The sequence below is a fragment of the Oryza glaberrima genome, chromosome 4 (assembly GCF_000147395.1).
Source record: "Oryza glaberrima chromosome 4, OglaRS2, whole genome shotgun sequence".
In the NCBI taxonomy this organism is placed as follows: Eukaryota; Viridiplantae; Streptophyta; class Magnoliopsida; order Poales; family Poaceae; genus Oryza; species Oryza glaberrima.
The window spans coordinates 9,782,541-9,803,479 of NC_068329.1; the positions used below are offsets into that span (position 1 = coordinate 9,782,541).

At 39.5% G+C, this 20,939-nt stretch overlaps 1 protein-coding gene across 1 annotated transcript; it reads left to right on the top strand.

The window, feature by feature from the left end:
• The first annotated feature begins 2,993 nt into the window (after positions 1 to 2,993).
• LOC127772231 (CASP-like protein 2A1) lies at positions 2,994 to 5,430 on the top strand. The gene is made up of 3 exons (XM_052298242.1): positions 2,994 to 3,338; positions 3,433 to 3,550; positions 4,899 to 5,430. Exons 1-3 carry the CDS (start codon positions 3,103 to 3,105, stop codon positions 5,172 to 5,174), a joined length of 630 nt encoding a protein of 209 aa, XP_052154202.1. The 5' UTR covers positions 2,994 to 3,102; the 3' UTR covers positions 5,175 to 5,430.
• Positions 5,431 to 20,939: the final 15,509 nt, after the last annotated feature.

The following is a 20,939-nucleotide window of genomic DNA, read 5'->3' on the forward strand; positions in this document are numbered from 1 at the left end:
GTATAAAGAAGAGTATTCTAATAAAAGTACAAAGCTTACAAAAGAGAAGAGAGAAGCTATTAGAGCCATACCCGAACTCTTCCGAAGGCTTCCGGACTCCTGATTTCTACTCTATTCCTATTCCACCAGCTAGATACTACTAAACTAAACTTGAGAGAAATGAAAAGCTATTGCTTGAGGTGTGTGTTGAAGTGAAGAGAGTGAGCTCCTTATATAGGGGTAGTTATGACGGTTGTGGACCCGAAGTACCCCGCAACCGCCATCAGGAGAAGATCTGGAGCGTCTCTGCCAAACCCCACATCCAACGGTGGAGAAATGGGTTCGGCCAAACCACCAGGTTCGGCCGAACCTGGGGCTGGCCCAACCAGCCCACAATTTGGCTGGTGGCCTCCTGGAATTCTCTTCTCCGCAGATTTATGAATTTTGGCCCAATTCATCGTGTCAACTCGTCAACTCTGAGTTCTTGGCCCATTCATAGATAAGTCTGGTGCTCGACATCGTCCGATTGATTTATCATTTGCGTTGACGTCAATTCTCCTCCATTTTATTGTCATTCTCTGCAAAAGGTTAGTATACCTAATACTAGTGGAATATTATTATTCTAACATGTTTATGCATTGCAAGCATGGCTAGTTCTCCTCTATTTTGGTAATATTGACGGTCGAAACTGATCAATAACGACCGTCAACAATACTTCACTCGAACAACCTCATATTTTCGCTTATGCTTATACTTATCAGCCAAAATTTTGAATTTTCAACTTTAAATTTGGAGCTGATTTCGGGGTTTTTGATTGTAGTTTATTTTTCAGCCTGTGCTTTTAGATCGTTAAGAATAAGTATATAAAAGTTTTTTTTCTCAAATACGCAGGAGAGTACATAAAAGTTTTATTCACAATTTTTTTTGTTTGCAAATACATTATTCGCTTTTTCCTCTAATATGCGAGACGACGTGGCTAAAAATTTGTCACAAAACAAGCGTGACAAAAAAATGAGGTACCTTGTTAACGTACGATTAATGAAGTATGAGCTACAAAAGATTTAAAATATTAATTAATATGATTTTCTGAAGCAACTTTCTAAATGTATTTTTAAAAATAAGTTCAGGAAGCGTGCGTATGGAAAACGAAAGGGTGGAAGTGGGAAAAGAGGAGAAATGAATGCAGCCTAAGTTTACCTTTCTCGCCAAAAAAATATCTACATTATTTACTGATGTTAAAGAAGATATAATTGCTAATAGGGATGATTTAGATATTATATAGTATAAATCTAAGAAATAGCATAAATGTTTATCAAAGCAACATAGTATAAATCTAACAAATAGCATAAATGTTTATCAAAGCAACACCATTCAAGAAATTTTATGGAGAACTCGTACTTTAGATGTCATTTATATGTCTTGTCAAGCGTAGCCTACGATGCATGGCCGTGCTTCACACGGGCTACTTTTGTAGTTAAAGAAAAATGCTTGTATTTGATATGGTCCGAGTAGTACTTCATAATTCTCAGAATGAATAAATTTTTCATTTCCCCCCTCCATTTATCCTCGGATAAGTTCATTTTTTCAGCCATTATTACTTTGGAGATTATAAAAATAGATGATAAATATATTAAGAATAGATAAACTACCGAATAATAAAAATAGTTACATTAGGGATTTGATAAAGGGATAGTATTTTAGTTTTTTATTTATATATACTATATCCGTCCCAAAATATAACAACCTATAATTGGATGGGATATATCCTAGTCCAATAAATCTGGACAACACTTTATATTCAACGTGCAATCCTAAATAGTCATATTTTGTGACGGAGGGAGTACTAGTAGATAAGTAAAATAATAAATTAATTTTGTGAAAGATGGAGTATAGTTCTTACACCCAAAAATGAATTTCGTTTGTTTGACAAACGGACCAACGATCAGACCACGCTGTGACTGTGAGCCCGGACAACGCAGCAGTATATGCTAGTCCCATAAATCTAGACAACACTTTGTATTCAACGTGCAATTGTGACTGAGGGAGTACTAGTAGATAAATAAGTAAAATAATAAATTTATGGCTGAATAGCTAATTTAATCCCTCGAGTTTTACCGAAGGCTCAATTTAGTCCTTTACATTTTATTTTGTCCACATAGCTCCTCTAAATATTTGTTTTGGCTTGAAATCACCTTAGGCCCACTTAATATGCCATATGGCTATTTCTAGTTAATATTTCTATTAGAAAATGTCCCTTTTACACTTAATTTGTATACAACTATATACTAGAAAATAGAAAACCAAAGATGAATAGACAACATTGCAAATGTGCTTTCCATTATTTCAACATGTGCACATAAAACTTAAGCAATTGCTATTGTATATACTTTCTAGTACATAATTTATTTTCGTTTTACATAATTTACTATGCTTACCTATAAGAAAATCAAGCATGCAATTTTTCTCTTATATATGTGAATGATAGGGGTATAAGTGTCATTTATCAAGAGAGTTGTTAGTTTAAGGCTACATTTGAACTACATTTGAACTAAAATGAAAACTTAAATGACTAATACGAATATATTGAAACATCAAGGACTAAACTGAGACTCAGAAGCACCTTGACTATTCAACCTAAATTTATTTTGTGAAAGATGGAGTATAGTTCTTACGCCAAAAAAATGAATTTCGTTTGTTTGACAAACGGACCAACGATCAGTCCACGATGTGACTGTGAGCCCGGACAACGCAGCAGCAAGCCCCGTACCGCGCGTACGCCGGGGCAACGTGGCACACGCGCCTACCCTAGCGATCGGAGACGAGCCGACCGCGTTGTGGCGCGCGCCCCCATTGCCATTGCAATTGCTCGTCTCGTCTGTCGTCTCATCGCTCTGCTCGAGGGCTCGACTCGCCCACACGACACTGCCACCGCGCGCCATTAACTCCCCCACCCGCATTCATGCCCGCGCCGCGTTCCAACCACCCCACCGCCTTAAATGCCCCTCCATCCCCCCATTCCCATCCCTCCTCACCTCCACCTCCACCTCCACCTAGCTCTAGAGCCTTCCCTCTCCTCCTCCACATCCACCGGAGAGAGTGTGTTTCTTGGTTCTTGGAGGAGAGATGTCCAAGATGGCGGAGGAGAAGGTGCTGGCGGCGCCGGCCACCGTCGACGGCGGGATGCAGTCCTCAGGGGACCTGCAGGCTTCGTCGGCGGCGGCGGCGCGTGTGCGGCCCGTCGAGACGCTCCTCCGCGCCGCGCCGCTGGGGCTCTGCGTCGCCGCCATGGCCATCATGCTCCGCAACTCGGTCACCAACGAGTACGGCACCGTCTCCTACTCCGACCTCGGCGGCTTCAAGTACGCTTCTGGAACTCTCCTGCGGCGGCGGCGGATCGACATGGCTCACTCTCCTCTGATCTGATTTCTTTTTGTTGTTTTTCTTTTTCCCAAGGTACCTGGTGTACGCGAACGGGCTCTGCGCCGCCTACTCGCTGGCGTCGGCGTTCTACATCGCCGTGCCGAGGCCGGCGACGTTGTCCCGCTCCTGGGTCGTTTTCCTCCTCGACCAGGTTGCCTTCCCCTCACTGCTGCTTCTTCCTCCATTTCTTGCCTTCCCAACAAGGATTCACTCCAATTTGCAGCCCTTTTGATTCATTTTGCTCGAGCAATCATGCTCCTGTAGTAGAATGAAAAAAAAAAAAGCTCGATGCGTCGGAAATAAAAAGCAGAAATCTCGGGGTATTTAGAGGGGGAAAGTTGAAGTTCGATAAAATTTTGTTTAAATTTGAGTAAAATTGACTTAATTTATTTATTTTTGAATATATCGGACGAAAGAATATCCTATCAGAGGATGGAAATTCCTGAAATTTCAGATGTTCTTGAAATTTCGTTCCCGAATTTCCGTTATGTCTGTGTCGAGCTCACTGAGGTATTTGTAGGACGGTGTTTTCGGTGTGAACCTTTCCTTGGATCCGTATGGATCTGTTAGCTTACCAAACCGAGAAATCAACAAATCCTGTAAAAAAAGATCTGATCCTTTTTAGTTCATATATAACCCAACTGACGAACTGAACCGACCGATAACATCTGCAAAAAAGATTCTGAGGGATCATATCATACCTATCCATATGATGAACTAACTAAGGCTGACTTCTTTTCTTCTCTTTCCTAACTCACCTCTCTCGTCTTGCTTATGCATGGTTTTCGTCTTGCTTATGCATGGTTTTTAAAATACTAAACGGTATATTTTTAAAAAAAGTTTTACTTTAAAAAATCATTTAATATATTTATGTTATTTTTAAGCTAATACTTAATTAATTATACATTGATACACCACCATGTTTTTGGGACCGTCTCGAACATAATATTTTTCTCAATTTCAAACTTCAACTTTCTTATTATTTTCCGTTAGCTTGTTTTTTAAACTGTTAAATAATACTTTTTGACAAAATGTTTCTACGTAAAAGTTGTTTAAAAGATTCAAATAAATCCATTTTAAATTTTATAATAATTAATACTTAATTAGTGGGAGAATAGCCATTTTGCTCCATGAAGTTTCGCCCTGAGATCATTTTAGTCCATGATCTTTCAAATTGTCCAAGTGAGCCTTTAAACTTTTTAAACTTTATCATGTGGACATATATATAGTCCTTTGGCCCATCGGAAATTGCCATGTAGGCATGCCATGTCATCTTTCAATGCCACGTCATCTTTCAATGTAAATATATGATGAAATGCCCAATTTGCCCATACACATATGACCAAATTGTTCCTAGAGCAAAACTTCAAGGATCATGTTGGCTATTCTCCCTTAATTAATTATATGCTAATGAACTTTCTCGTTTTATGTGCGCCAAAAAAAATTATCAAATCAACTGAGAGGACATGCTAAGCTGAGATGAGATCACATATATGCAGGTGTTCACGTACCTGATCCTGGCAGCGGGGGCGGCGTCGGGGGAGCTACTGTACCTGGCGTACAACGGCGACAAGGAGGTGACGTGGAGCGAGGCGTGCGGCGTCTTCGGTGGATTCTGCCGGCAGGCGAGGACGTCGGTGGCCATCACCTTCGCCTCCGTTGCCTGCTACATCCTCCTCTCCCTCATCTCCTCCTACCGCCTCTTCAGCGCCTACGACCCACCCCAGCCTTCCCTCGGCAACAAGGGCGTCGAGATCGCCGCCTTCCCCCGCTGATCGCCGCCGCCGCTGGAGACGAAGAAGAAGACGACCACCACCACCACGACATCCCCAGCTACTAAGCTTGAGCCGCTGCGTGCTTGGGTACTACTACTAGCTAGGCGAGAGCATGATTAAGTAATAATAATAAGTACTTTTATCTCTCCAGCTAAATATATAGTGATGAGTGCTTTTTAATTTCTTCTTGTGCTCTGTTATATATATATATGTGATTATCTCTGACCTGATCATGATCATCGTCGTCATATACTCATATATCTCTACTCGAACTCGTGGTATGTATGGTTGTTGATTCGATCAGCTGTGGTGAACTGATTGACCCGTTACAAAGATTGCAAACTGGATATGTATCTGCGGTTAGAGAATGGGTGGTGTATTGAATGGGTGTTGCTTAAGGGCTCCTTATTTCCCCCTTTGGAATGAATGATTTATTGAGAACATTGGAGTAAGAAAAAAAAAGAACTTGGAAATTAGATGTCACGGTTTGTTGTATCATAATATTACGAGTCTATCGGAAATTTATAGAAAACGGCGTTTGGTAATACCATTGGAAAAACATGTATATCATGTGGAATTTACATGAGACAATGTATATTTGAGTTTATGCAAAATTCAAATATAATAACCTAGTACTCCCTCCGTTTTTTAATAGATGACACCGTTGACTTTTTCTCACATGTTTGACCATTCGTTTTATTCAAAAATTTTATGCAAATGTATAAGATATAAATCACACTTAAATACTATGAGTGATAAAACAACTCATAACAAAATAAATTATAATTACGTAAATTTTTTAAATAAAATAAATAGTCAAACATGTGAGAAAAAGTCAATGGTTTTAACTTTATTTTTTTATTTTTTAAAAATTTTATGGTGTAGTAGAAAGAGAGTAGGGGTCTAGGGTTTAGGGTTTAGTAGTAGCTTCCAAAGGATTTTGTTGGACTCCTTGCTCTGTTCAAAGCAATCGTGTACAAATAATCTTACATCGGATTTTAGTACTATAAAATTCATACTCTCTCCGTCCTTAAAAAAAGACAAACCCTGATTTCCGTGTCCAACGTTTAATTGTCCGTCTTATATGAAATTTTTCTATAATTAGTATTTTCATTATTGTTAGATGATAAAACATGATTAACACTTTATGCGTGACTTATCTTTTTAATTTTTTTCATAATTTTTTCAAATAAGACGGACGGTCAAACGTTGGACACGGAAACTTAGGCTTTGTTTTTTTTTGGATGGAGGGAGTACGTTCTATTTAGTACATGAGGTACTGTTCCTGTGGAGGGGGGTTAGGAACCCTTCCTCCTCCGCATGCAAAATGGAATGGTGGATAGTAATATGATTATTTAAAAGCATCTTTTTATCAAGTTTCTTTTTTTTTAGAAACGTAACATTTAAACATTTGTTCAGAAAGCATGCCTATGAAGGCTGTGTTTAGTTATACTAAAATTGAAAGTTTGGTTTAAATTAGAACGATGTGACGAAAAAGTTGAAAGTTTGTGTGTGCAGGAAAGTTTTGATGTGATGGAAAAGTTGAAAATTTGAAGAAAACTTTGGAGCTAAACACGGCGGAAAATGAAAAGCGAGAGAGAAGTTGGGAAAATAGGAGAAAAAACTTCCGTATGGAAAGCTTTTGTAAAGACTGTATTCTTTATATAGTTCATTAAACGTGCATGTGAAAAAACTTCCGTACGGAAAACTTTTGTAAAGACTGTATTGTTTATATAGTTCATTAAACGTGCACGTGAAAAAGGAGAAAAAATAAAGTTAAATGAAGTAGAAAAGAACACACAACAAAGTATTTTACAGAACAGTTCACCAGAGGTTGGTGACTGCAGTTATTTAGGAATCACTAGGCCCTCTTACCTTGAAAGCATTTTAATCTGAAATTAGAAAACAAAAACTTGAAATAATTAAAAACCATTTTCAAAATTTCCTTATGCTGGTATTTATTGGATTTTATTTTTTCTTTTCCTATTGTACCATTGCCAAAAACTAATTAAATAATTTCAAAGGTAATTTAAAAAGGAATCAACTTCAAATTCTAAATTTGAAATAAGAAAATGAATAATTTTGATATTGGGAATATATATACCATCTTTGACTCTTTATGTAATTATTTATATATATTAATAATTAGCAAGTCCTAATTTTCGTGTATACTTTTTTTTAAAGATAATATCAGCCGATATAATTTAACAATTATATTGACATTCCATTAAAATTATGATATTATAATATACCTGTAAATAGCCCGGATAACATAAGATTGGCTCGATCCATTATTCATTGAATAAGTAATACCAAAATGTAGAATGAACCAATATCTACATATATCATACATTGTTGTTTTTTCTCCAATCAATATGAAAGGGTTGTTCAGATTGTATCTAAAATAAACCTTATCAAAATTTGGGTCTAGATCCCTTGGAGTTGGAGCCAACTCCACCGGTAGATTTGGCTCAATCTTAACCGTTCTTCTGGCTTCTACGGCTGGGATCATGGCACCTACTATTCTTCTAATCAACTATCTTAATCATATAGATTTAGAGGAAAATATTTAGTTTTTTTTTAGTACTTCCCACCATAACCATGATTATTCTCCGACCAATAGTACCAATAAAACAACTCTGGCCATCACAAAACCATATAAATAAACATTAGCATTATGTTCTTCACCATGGTTGGAGGTGGAGATGGTGGGTGGAATACCCTTGAATCTTCAGTTTGACTGTTTGAGGCAATGAAGAACAATATGCCAATTTTATCACCATAGCTAAACTAAAGTTTGATAACAAAGACGAAGCTGTCGCGGCTCTGGAGGGGAAACGATGTTCTGCTGCTTTGGTACTAGTAATTTAATTAGGAAAGGAAAGAAACACGGCTACAGAGATTAGAGAAAATCTCAGCCGTATAAGTCAAAAGGACGGTTGAGATTCGGCCAAATCCACCCGGTGGAGTTGGCCCCAACTCCAGGGGATCTGGACCCATCAAAATTTGGTATATTGTCAAAATTTTAGTAGGATTTCTTATATATTATCAAAATTTGGCAAGAAAGTAAATGAATGCACATATCTGACAACTTAAAAAAAACATGGTTTGAAATGGTATTAATCTGAACCAGCCCGAAACTTCGGAGGAGTACTCTCTACTAGTACTAGCCATTTCAAGAAAAAAAAACCCTGCCGCTTGTTTAAGAGAAATTTAAAATTTTGTCGTTAACAAGTTCTTTTTTTTTTTTGCTATTGACTAGTTAGCGTGCACGTGCGAGGCACGTCAACAATATTGAATAGTAAATACTTTACATATATGGAACAGAAAAAACTTAACCTTTACTGTAACAATAGAGAGAAACAAATCGATTATTCTTTTTCTAAAAAACAAACAATCAAATAATATATCACCGATAATTGTTTACGGCCCATTGCCATCCCCGCCTACTTAACGCCTTGCATGTTGGCCCCAAGCCACACTCTCTTTTTTAGGCAGAGAGAATTCAGTTATTTTTTTAGTATTTATAATTATCCAAAATGGTGCTACTGTTTGTTAATGGTGGTGCAAACAATTGCTTTGCTGGTCCAGTTTAAAATCGGATGATTAACGGAAGCATAGTGACAGGGATAAATCTCCGAGAAAAATGGCATAAATCAACAATACTCAAAGAGTCTCGCATTGATGCTATGTAAGAGAAAATTTGATTATGAAATACAAGTTACAAATTATCATGGTCATGTAACTGTTTGCTAGTGTTTATGCAAATGGTCATTTCTTTCATTACGGTTTGATTAGATAATTACTAACAGCATCATTAGGTTGATAAATTGGATGGTTGCTAATAACATCATCAGGTTGCTGTGACAATATGATCTTTCTGCAAGAAAAGGTTGCAGTTATAGTGATGAAGTTGTGAGCCAAAAGGCAGAATAAAGGCACAGTGACATCTGTCACGCTGATGGTACTGAAGTACGCAAATCTGTTTACAAATTGTAGCATTTTTTTGTCATTTTTCAGTTGAGGTAGATGTGAGAGGCGACGTCTTGGATGAGCTAGTTGAAGCCCTAAAGCAGCCTGGTTTGAGCACCTGCAAACAAAACCACACCTCCAGCTGTCAATCAATCAGCTTCCAAATTTGCCAAAATTACTATATGAAAATCTTGCAATGGTCAAGCACGTTTAATACACGTCTAATAAAACCATTTTCTATATACAGACTTAGAACATATTGTTTTTCTCAATTTTATCAAAATCATCTCATTGAATGTTGTGATTTGTCAGATACACATTAAAACAAAACCCTGCTGAAATTATCTGAACTTCGCATACCACCTGCTGAATCACTGTAAAACAAAAACATTTTTTTCTCTGAACCTTGATGTTCATCGCCAAAGTTGGGTTAGGCAGTATCCAACACATGGGCCTAAATTGTCCCTTTAGGCAATATACATACATATGAGGTAGTGTAAGAGATACATTACAGAAGAAATTTGGAGAGCAGCAACATTTACAGTGCTCTCCTGTCTAAACAAATCGTTCCTTGCTTCAATTATCTTTGGACATGTGGTCTATATATACTCTGTACATTTCAATAATCTTGAGACATGTTGTCTATACTCAGTCCATTACAATGCTCTCCAGTCCAAACAGGTGAAATGGATTGAAGCCATAACTCCTCCTACGAGTATATGAAATAAGAGTATTAACAATGTATATATTTCTTACCAACAATATTGTAGATATGCAGTGATCCTTGTGGCAGTGTAATTCAAATATGGTATCTAAAATATGGGTAATTATCATAACAGGATAAACAAGCTACAAAGGATTTATGCCACATGTAAATTTACTTAATTAACTTGCAATGTCAACTGGCTGAAATAATAATTTTTCGAGATGATTACAGCACTTTAAAAGCAATAGCTTCAAAGGCTAACAACAAAAACACTATAGCTGATAAAAAAGGTACGGTAAATTATATTTCTTGCCTTCAATAGTAGAAAAGAAATGGAACTGCATTGACAAATGAAAGATGTCCAGAAATCTCAAAACTTTTTTACATATCTAGCTATCAAAGTCACATATATGCCCATTCCAGTCAAATATATGATTAAATTAAGAAATGCACAAATTGGAATACCCAGAAACTGCATCACATTAGTTTGAGCTACCATGTAATAATAATCTACTGCCACATGGGAATATGATATTGAAAATTAGCCTAAGAACAAAAGTACAGTGGAGCTCAAGAACTAATTGCCTATAGGATAAACCCCAACCACAGGATGGCATCCATGGTCTAGCTTTGTGGTCTGCCAAAACATTTACGTGTTTTCCTCTAACAGAGCTCACCTTCACCTGCAACAATCAGGCCTCAGGACCAGAGGGGAAGTCACAGTTCCATAGCATCTGAGTTTACAACAGAGGGGATGATTGAATCGAATTACATCCAGCTAGGGTAATATTCAAAAATAGAAATAGAACGACAAAAGAAGTTATAGAATAATGCACGTGCAAGGCAAAGAACCATAAATTAACATGACATGTTTCATAATTGTAATCATTCCATAGTTCATAATAGATGCGCAAGAAGTTCAGTTAAGAAATTTTTTTACCAAATCAAATTAATGTTGCACCAAACAAAAAACTATCCAATATAATTATGAGCCAAATGGCATGCGGATTTTTTTAGATGCAAAAGTTTAGTTTTTTCTTCTGAGATGAAACTGTATACAAAATACTGCATACCTCATGACTACATGGTGTTTGAATATGTGACAATGAAGTGGACCATTGCTACAGGCCTAAGGAAGAACCAGCTCCAACAGGGGAAGAACATAAGCACTCCAGAGCCATTTCTTCAATTCAGGGGTTCCTATCAATGAAAACTGAAAGACAAATCCTTTGTACATAAACAATTGCATGTTTGTACTGCAGGAAAAACGTTTACATATTCAGTTATCATGAATTATGTGTATAGAACTAAACTTGACATGTTCAAGGAAAATATTATCACTGCATAAATCTGAATTTGTGATGTGTATGAAAGCATGATATCCAGTAATATCAATAGAATACTCGACATGCAATACCATTGCTTATAATGATGTCCAAAGTATCAAGTGATGGTGCATAGAAGTATAGGACTATAGGGGCTTGTAGCAGCAGAAATATTAGAATGGCCTCATCCTGAAACTAAAGTATGCAGTATTTTTAGTCCATAACGGTCTCCACATGTCTTTAGTAGTAACAATGACAAAGATATACAGGGACTGTCACACAGTCAGTCACATATGTGGGCTGGGCCAAGCGGTGGGAGGAGAAAAACAAAATTTGCATCAACAAGAAGCACGTGAGGTAACTAACAATGTCTATTGGTAAAAATTGTACAAATCTACGAAACAAAACGTCTAGAACAATCCATGCATACAAACTTTTATAAAAATATTTCTAAAAGTAATGACCTTCTCAATCTCAGATGATTCACATTGCTAGCGTTCACCTTTAGAATGAATATCCTACTCTGCTCTTTTCAGCTTGGAATATCCTCCTGGAATCAAATAATAATACCAGGTTGAATTTTATATTGACAATGTACTATTATTTGCATATTTCAGAAAAAAGCTAGTGAGCAAGGCATCATACACTGTTAACTGTTCAATGTGCAAGATGTCTAAAATGACAGGGGAAGTATGCAGTACGACAATAATCAAATCTCTATAACTTCGCCACTTTCTTTACTATAGTCCCTCTTGGTGGTGTTTGGATCCAGGGACTTAACTTTAGTCTCTTTATTTAGACACTAATTTAGAGTATTAAATATAGACTACTTACAAAACTAATTACATAAATGAAAGCTAATTTGCGAGATAAATTTTTTAAGCATAATTAATCCATAATTAGAGAATGTTTACTGTAGCATCACATAGACTAATCATGGATTGATTAGGCTCAATAGATTCGTCTCGCGAATTAGTTCAAGATTATGGATGAGTTTTATTAATAGTCTACGTTTAATATTTATAATTAGTATCCAAACATCCGATGTGATAGGGACTTAAAAGTTTTAGTCCCATCTAAACAGGGTCTTAGACTTTTTTCTCGAGAATACACAAAAGTTTTTCACGTCTTTGTATCTAGAATTGGGAGGTAGCTCCTCCTAGATTTAAAAAATCATCCAATATTATATAAGTTAAGTTGTCTAAAGAAGATTATATTTCACATGTTATTAAGTACTCACGGATGATTTGCTTCTTTCAGCAAATTAGGTACTGGTGCCGTCTTCTCCTTCATCTATCTCTCAGTTGTATCATTTTCCACGTACAAAACATGCTTTGAGTCAGTGCTACCACTGATAAGGAAATTGATATTGGCATTCATACTAATACTAACTAAAGAGGAGGAAGGGCAACAAAGGATGGGATTGCAAATAAATTTAAGGTACTTGAATTGCACCTCAGTGGAGGCGGTGGAGAGCCTAGCCTAGGATATGAGCATTTTGTTTGTTACCTCTCTGACCAAGGAGCTCACTTTTTTTTCCCCGGAAAACAAGGAGCTGACTTTGGTTACAGAAAAATCAGAAGCATGTACTGGAAAGCAATAATCCCTCTAGATGAAATTGAACTGGGTTGGATAGCAATAGTATACAAGTTCACTAATTCACCTGTTGTTGATAACCTATTACTATATTCCATTCTTACCCCTTCTCTTATAGCTCATTCTCATAATTTGTAACTCCACCGTAGTCCCTACCAAACAATAAATCACAATTTATCCATCCAAAACAACATTTGATAAGAGAGTTAGGGCCTGTTTGGTACAGCTCCAACTCCTAAATATAACTCCAGGAGTTGAGTCTGGAGTGGAGTTGTGGAGCTGCTTAAACCCAGCTCCACAACTCTAGTATATTTTTTGAGAGAGCTCTACCTAACTCCACTCCCAGTTTTGATGGAGCTGAAACTGTTTGGCTGAGCTCCAACTCCAGGAGAGGTGGAGTTGAAGCTGGAGTTCTGCCAAACAAGCCCTTACTATTTTCTAGGACATGGTTGGCTGCAGCTTCAGTTCATTCTCTGGCAACATCCTGTTGGTTGCAGGCTGCCGCTGGTACTCTTTGATCCCCGCAAGCTGGCACTGCTAATTAACCCCCAGCGGCCACTGTCATTACTAACAATATGGCCTCTAGGCGCTAGTCTAAAATTTGTTGGGTGGGTAAGCTAGACTGGGTTCCCCTATTAAAATAAAATCCCCAACTGGCATAATCTGTATAAAATCCCAAATACACAGTCAGAATAATACGCAGGCAGCAGCAGCTGAACCAAGCGGCAAGCGCACATGAGCCGAACCAGCAATAGGAGCCGAGGAGAACTCCTCCCACGTACCTTGAGCAGCACCATGGAAGCCCGGTAGTCGCAGCTCTGCTCCTGTCGTCACGCCAGATCGCAGGTGGAGTTCATGGCAGCGATGGATCCACGGCTCCGATGGTGGCGGTTGCAGGCGGAGTAGGGAACCGGTGGCGGCGAGGAATTGAGGAGGCAGCGGGGAAGGCGCGACGGTGGTGAAGCGCGAACGCGCGCGAGGGGAACCCGCAGTGGGGGAAAGCGCGGCGGTAGTGAGGCACGGATGCGGGGGGAAGGGCGCCGGTGGGATGCGTAGACACGGGGTGGGGAACGCCCAACGGCGGTGGGGAGGCACGGTCAGGGGTGGAGGCGGGGAGGAGTGCGCCCGGCGGTTTGGGGAAAGGACGGGGAAGAGCGCTAATCCAATCGCTATTTTGCTGTAACCGCTGTTTACTCGAGGTATGAGATTAGTGGGAGATCGCTAATTGCAGGGGTGATCCAACTTTTGATATAAGGCATTGGATGAATAGATCTAAAGGTCAGGAAAAGTAGGTGTTTGATGAACTCGTACTTTTTATAGTAGTATAGATGAGTCATAACCCACACCGCTGGATATAAACTTTGGTTTTTGCACCAATCAGTGATGCAATTACGAAATGACAGTAATGCTTCGTTCGGTTGATCATATTAAAGAAAAGATTAGGGAGATTTAGAGGAGAATAATTTCACATCTATTAATGAGTGGAATTAATCCCCTGTAACCTCGATCTAATAGGAAATAACCGAACAAAGAGAAATAAAAGAGACATGTAGGCTAATATTTTTATTTAACCTTTCACATAATTTCTTTTCTATTAATCCAAAAATGAATGTTATTTAATCAGCACTATGTCTAGTAACCAATATACACAATTTGAGAGAATCTAAGATTGACTTGGGGACATTTCTGGATTGATGCCAAAATATGCCATACCAATTATTTGGCAACTTAAATAGTATGCGATTGGTTTGGATTAGAGCCAGAGCATTGCTAATGCCCATACTTCATTTGGCAACATTCTAGAACTTCCTTAACTGATATCAAACACATGAATAGCAAACCAAATATATATACTACTAGAAAATTTATGCTCCTGTTGGCGCGCCTACTGATTAACCCGTACATGCGAAATATGTAGCGATATAGCCTCTTAATAGTATTTTAATTTCCGTTATTTTTAATCCAAACGGATAGTATGTCATGATCAAGCTTTAAGATAAGGTGTGGCTTGGTTAGCAGTTGGAGTAGCACACAGTGGTAAAGCTCGAGAAGCTTTACCATTGCACGTCATCGTTGATAGGACCGATCATTTTTCAAATGATTTCATGATGCGCCAATAGTACCTTGCTATGTATTTAATTTATTTTGCATTAACATTTGATTTTGATGCTACTCCATTTTTATTTTTTAAGATAGTTTTTTTTACTTGATTTAGTTCTCTATACTTTTGTAGTGCTAATATTTTACTGATATATAAAAGTGGCATTTGTTTACTTTGATGTCAAAATTCTGTAGCATGAGATGAGGACATTGGTATATACTTGAAATGTTCCTTAGGGTAGTAACCTCTTGTTACATAGTTGCATAATAGATTTATTGGTAATTTTTTAATTGCTTGGAATTGTGTCATCCTTTATATAATTTTTTTGGAATTTTAATTTTGTGTACTAAAAGTCACATTTAGATCTATCATATGACACGTATAAGTTAGTAGTACATTGGCTCATAATAATGAAGAGAGGAAAAAAAATCCTCTCAAAAAACAAGAGAAAAAAAAAAGAAAAGACAAACAACCAAAGAGGCCTAGTCCTACCCCTCTCCCACTGGCTGGCACAGCTGAGCTGCAGCCCAGCCACTGGCGGGACGGCCCAACTCGAGCGAAAAAGCTAATTGGCGACTGGACACGTGTCGCGCGCGGGGGTGGGGCGGCGGACGGCGCCCGCGAGAGAGGTTTTTTTTTTCGGTCTCTGTTTTGTTTTTTTTTTCTGTTTCTTCCTTTTTTTTGGGTTCTATTTCTGTTTTGGTTTTTTTGGTTTTTTTTCTCTTTCTTTTTCTGCTTTTTTTAAGATGTACGTATGCAAAGTTTATATTCGTATATATACCAAATTTTGTATTTGTACGCATATAAAGTTTGTATTCGTGTTACTTTCTCTCGCGGCGAGGGACAGGGAGATGCTGGTGCGCGAGGTGAAGATGTGCAAGGCCAGGCGGAAGCAGGCGGAGCTGGAGGCCGACCGGTGGCGGAAGATGTGGTGGTACACATAAAAATTATATATACGTATGTATATACTTTATATACGTATGTATAAATTTTGTATTGTATATGTCGACGTTTGATGTTGCGATTCCGGTATTTGCATAGGATGGAAATCGTTGGTACTAGGATATATGCGAGACTGAGGTAAAAGAGACGGAGACAGGATTTTTATACAGGTTCGGACCCCTTAATTGGCAGGTAATAACCCTACATCCTGTTGACCGAAGCCGGTCGTTGCTCTTATTCATCATAATCACACCAGTACAATATTTGGGGTAGCCTATCTAACTGTTGTCGACATGGCGGTCTGAAGGTCTGACTCGTAGTCGATAACAGCGTAGCCTTCCTCCTCGAGTTCGTGCCCGGCGAGATCAGAGACAACGCTATGTCTCTCCTGACAGTATCCGGAGACATCGTAGGGGACTAGCCGTACTTTTCCCTGATGTCGATATCCGGCGGCTTATCTTGGCGTATGTTGGCTTGTATGTTGTGGCCTCTATTGTTCCGTGTATGTTGATTGTCTCTTCTATGGTGGGTGTGTGTTGATCGTCTCCCCTCTCCTCCTAGTGGGCCTTGTATTTATACCCATAAGTGTCCTCTTGTCCAAGTAGAACTAGGGAAACCAATATGGATACAATCCAAGTAGTCCTTGTCGTTTCCATGTAGAACTCTGGTTGTCTTTCCTTATCCGGTACTCCTCCTATATTCGCAGGTTGTTTCCATATAGGACATGGTATGTGGTGGGTCCTACCGAGATTTAGTCAACTACTATTAAGTATGTGGTATCCATAACCCTGACAGTAGTCCCCGACTTCAATGCAAATGAATGAGTTCATATTCTCAACCGCAAACCTTGGAGGAACTGTTATCGAGCTCACGTGACCGTCTCGGTGAGTTCAGAGATAACGTTAGACTTCCTTTATCAGCCTCGTGCGGGCACCTAAAGGGTTTGTCTGAGTCAATCATCGAAGTCAACCAAGAAAGTACAGAGCGTATGACTAAGTTACCCGTCTTGCTGTAATCGAGAATTTGGATTGAAGTCAAGAAATTTTATCTCGACAGGTACACCATCTCTTCATTCCGTATTCCTCGTCGAGATCCACCAACCGTTCTCGAGTAATCGAGTAGGCGTAGAGTCTGCGACGGAGCCTTGTCAACATTTGTCGTACTCGCCTTTGTCGATCTTGGTGTAGAACCATAGAGACATGGAGTCTTCAACGATGTCGAATAGAGTTTTCCTGAAATCAATACTTAGAAAAGAATATTAGATAGAAATAGCCCCCGAGTGAACGCTCAAAGGGTGACATGTTATAATATGTATGGAAAACTGAAAATGAATTAAATTTACATACCAATGTTTTGTATATGAGCGTCTACTCTTTTACCAACTTCGATCAGTCAGTTTGTTGAGTTATACACTCTCCCTAGCCCCCAGCCTTGTCGTCGGAGAATCGTTCTCGGGAGATAAGGCTCTTGGACCTTTGACCTGCATCGGTTGAATAAGCACTTATCCTAGCCCCCAGCCGTGAAGTTGGAAAACCCAATTTCCGATTACACGGCTTGGTTAATACGCACGGCGAGAACTCTTACACAACTAGATCTTACATGGTCTTTTGTCTCTACAGGATCCGACAAGGCCTTATCCGCTCTAGGCGTCCCTAGCCGAAGTTCCCTTAGGTTCCTCGGAGGCCTTGTCAAGACGGTGTAAAGGGACATTAGGATAGGTTTCAATGCTAGGTGTCTTTGTGGTAAGGGATCTCTGGGTAAAACGCTTGGCGATATTGTGTACCTGATATCAACTTTGTTGAAGTAGAGGTAATGGGAGAATCGCTACACCTCTGGTCAAGAACTAGGTAGTAGTCGTAACTCAACCACTAGAAGTAAATGTACGAGAGATCGCTATGATTGAATGGTTGAGAACCAGTGAGTAGGTGTCTCTCGATCATTTGAAATCGTGGTGTGAGGACCGCTGCGTTATTGCTATAGTCGTACCTCGACCATCTGAGGTTGCAGTGCGAGGGATTGCTACGTACTGGTTCGAGGACCATCGAACGTATAGAATCATCTCTCGAACACCAATGGAGGTTGCGGTGCGAGAGATTGCTACGTACTGGTTTGGGGACCAGCGAACAAGTAGAATTATTTCTCGAACACCAATGGAAGTTGCGGTGCGAGAGATTGCTACGTACTGGTTCGAGGACCAGTGAACGTGTAGAATTATCTTTCGAACACCAATGGAGGTGCTAGAGTTGGTTTATTACATGTGCGTCTCATGTGGCCAGCATGACTCACGCACCCAACTTATAGCATATCCGGATGTCCGTTCGCAATCATGTCGGGTGATCAAGCCGACGGTGTTCGTGAGGAATTATCTGTTAACAACCTTTTCTCGAGTAGTCCAGCCATGGCCGATGCTATGAGGTAGGTCGTCGGTCTTCGTTGGTAGGTTGGGCGCGACGACTCTGCATTTGTCGAGATCGTTCTCGATAATGCAGTGTACTCGACGACAACCTACTCGGGTGCTCAATTACCTGAAGAATATTTTCTAGAAGGCAAGACATATAGCAGAGAATATCGAGTATGTACTCAACAAACTGCATGGATCTTCTAGCATTATCAGGATATAACGAGCAGATATAAATATCAGGCATTATGTAGACCATAAACAAGCATGATTTATACAGAAGAAAATAGAGCGAGCCCCCAGCGTTAGACCGTAGTCGATTTAACATCGGGGACACCCACGCAACAGATATTGTATAAAAAACATGCTATAGGTAAACATAATAAATTATTGATCTGACAACATCTGAAAATAGGTACGGTAAATTGTGTATAAAATATTGCGTATCTTTGTAGATACATGCCGGATGTATCTACGGAATTAGTAGATTAATTTAAAAAATCAATCTACTAGATACCTTGATTTGCATGCCCGACATACTATCAATAGAAGATATAAGTATGCATGCAGTAGACCTGGACGTCAATATCTTGCTGTCTTGGAAGAGCAATGCCACCTGTCGCATGCATACATGTGTCTAAGCATGTGTACGTGGCATGGTTAGGCAAGCACACTTGGTTGACCAATTCCGGCTAGCACACAGCAAGTTGGCGCCGCAGCGGCGCCTATTCTCGGAGAATTTCGCGCGGCATGCATCGAGGTATATTGGTTGGTAGGAATCGGCGTCGTGTCCGGCCTGTGCGCAGCCAGCCAATAACTCACACCAATTGATGTCGTGCACGAGGAGGAATTGATATTGGATCGGTTTTGGAAGCTGCCGATACTAAAGATTCTCCACGGCGGCGATGACTTGATGAAGCTTGGTCGATCTCGCCAGATCGAATATTCGACGACGATGGTTCCGATCTTGTTAGACGATATACTCCAGTCGGGTTAGATCTCCCAATAACCGAAGTTGTCAAGTAGCTTGTTGTTGGAGAATCCATCTCTTAAACCCATCTCGTCGAAACCCTGAAGCACCAAATCCCCCTACCTAGCGCGCCATTGTTGACGTTTGATGTCGCCATTCCGGTATTTGCATAGTATGGGGATCGTTGGTACTAGGATATATGCGAGACTGAGGTAAAAGAGACGGAGACAGGATTTTTATACAGGTTCGGACCCCTGAATTGTCAAGTAATAACCCTACATCCTGTTGGCCGAAGCCAGTCGTTGCTCTTATTCATCATAATCATACCAGTACAATATTTGGGGTAGCCTATCTAACAGTTGTCGACATGGCGGTCTGAAGGTCTGACTCGTAGTCGACAACAGGGTAGCCTTCCTCCTCGAGTTCGTGCCTGGCGAGATCAGAGACAACGCTATGTCTCTCCTGACAGTATCCGGAGACACCGTAGGGGACTAGCCGTGCTTATCCCTGATGTCGATATCCGGCGGCTTGTCTTGGCGTATGTTGACTTGTATGTTGTGGCCTCTGTTGTTCCGTGTATGTTGATTGTCTCTTCTATAGTGGGTGTGTGTTGATCGTCTATCTCCCCTCTCCTCCTAGGGGGCCTTGTATTTATACCCATAAGTGTCCCCTTGTCCAAGTAGAACTAGGGAAACCAATATGGATACAATCCGAGTAGTTCTTGTCGTTTCCATGTAGAACTCTGGTTGTATTTCCTTATCCGGAACTCCTCCTATATCCGTAGGTTGTTTCCGTATAGGACATGGTATGTGGTAGGTCCTGCCGAGATTTAGTCAACTACTATTAGGTATGTGGTATCCATAACCCTGAAACGTAGTAGTATTGTTGTAGTAGTATTGCTGCTGCTACTACTACAGCGGCGCGCAACAGCGGTAGTAGCAGTAGTAGGAGTAGGAGTAGTGGTAGAGCAATAGTTGCAGTAGGAGTGGACTGGTCACGCGCCCACGCTCCCGCGCAAATCGCTCATTAGGGGCGCCCCAACTCGAGTCGTGCTACTACTACGAAGCCACGAAGGGGAGTGGAGGGCCTAGGACTACACACGTCATCTAATGTATAGTGCGCCGTGCTGTGTAAATTTGCATGAAAACCCGTCGGCTCTAGAATATCAGATTACTCTACCTACCAAAGAATTATTTCCTCCCTCCCATAATATAAGACGCGCCCGTATTTCAAGATTCAACATGTAAAACATTTGACCCATACATAGTATAATATGAAATGAATTTTATTTATTAAAAATTATACCATTGGATTGATATTTAAATTTACTTGTATATGGCTATAATTTTGTTGCTACAAACCTTATAATATATAAGATATTATGAACTAAAGATTAGTTTTGTAGACCATTTCAACTTTAACCGCACCTTATAGAGGGAAAAGCATTAGTAGTGCAAAAATTCACGTAGATTTTGACACTAGCAATAGTAGGGGAGAGAACCGAATATGCCGTTCTATAGGGCTGGTTTGGTTTGTGACCTAAATTGGCCTTACCAATTTTTGTCGATGCCAAATTTTGGCTAGGCAAAGTTGTGTTTGGATTGAAGCAAAATAGCCCAAGTTAATTATTGAAATGGCCTATTTTCTTAGACATGTCAAAATTTGGCTTCAAACCAAATAGACACTACACACTGTTAAAACGAATTTGCTATATATTTGTCGACAAATTTTCCTCCAAAAATTTGTCAGATGTAA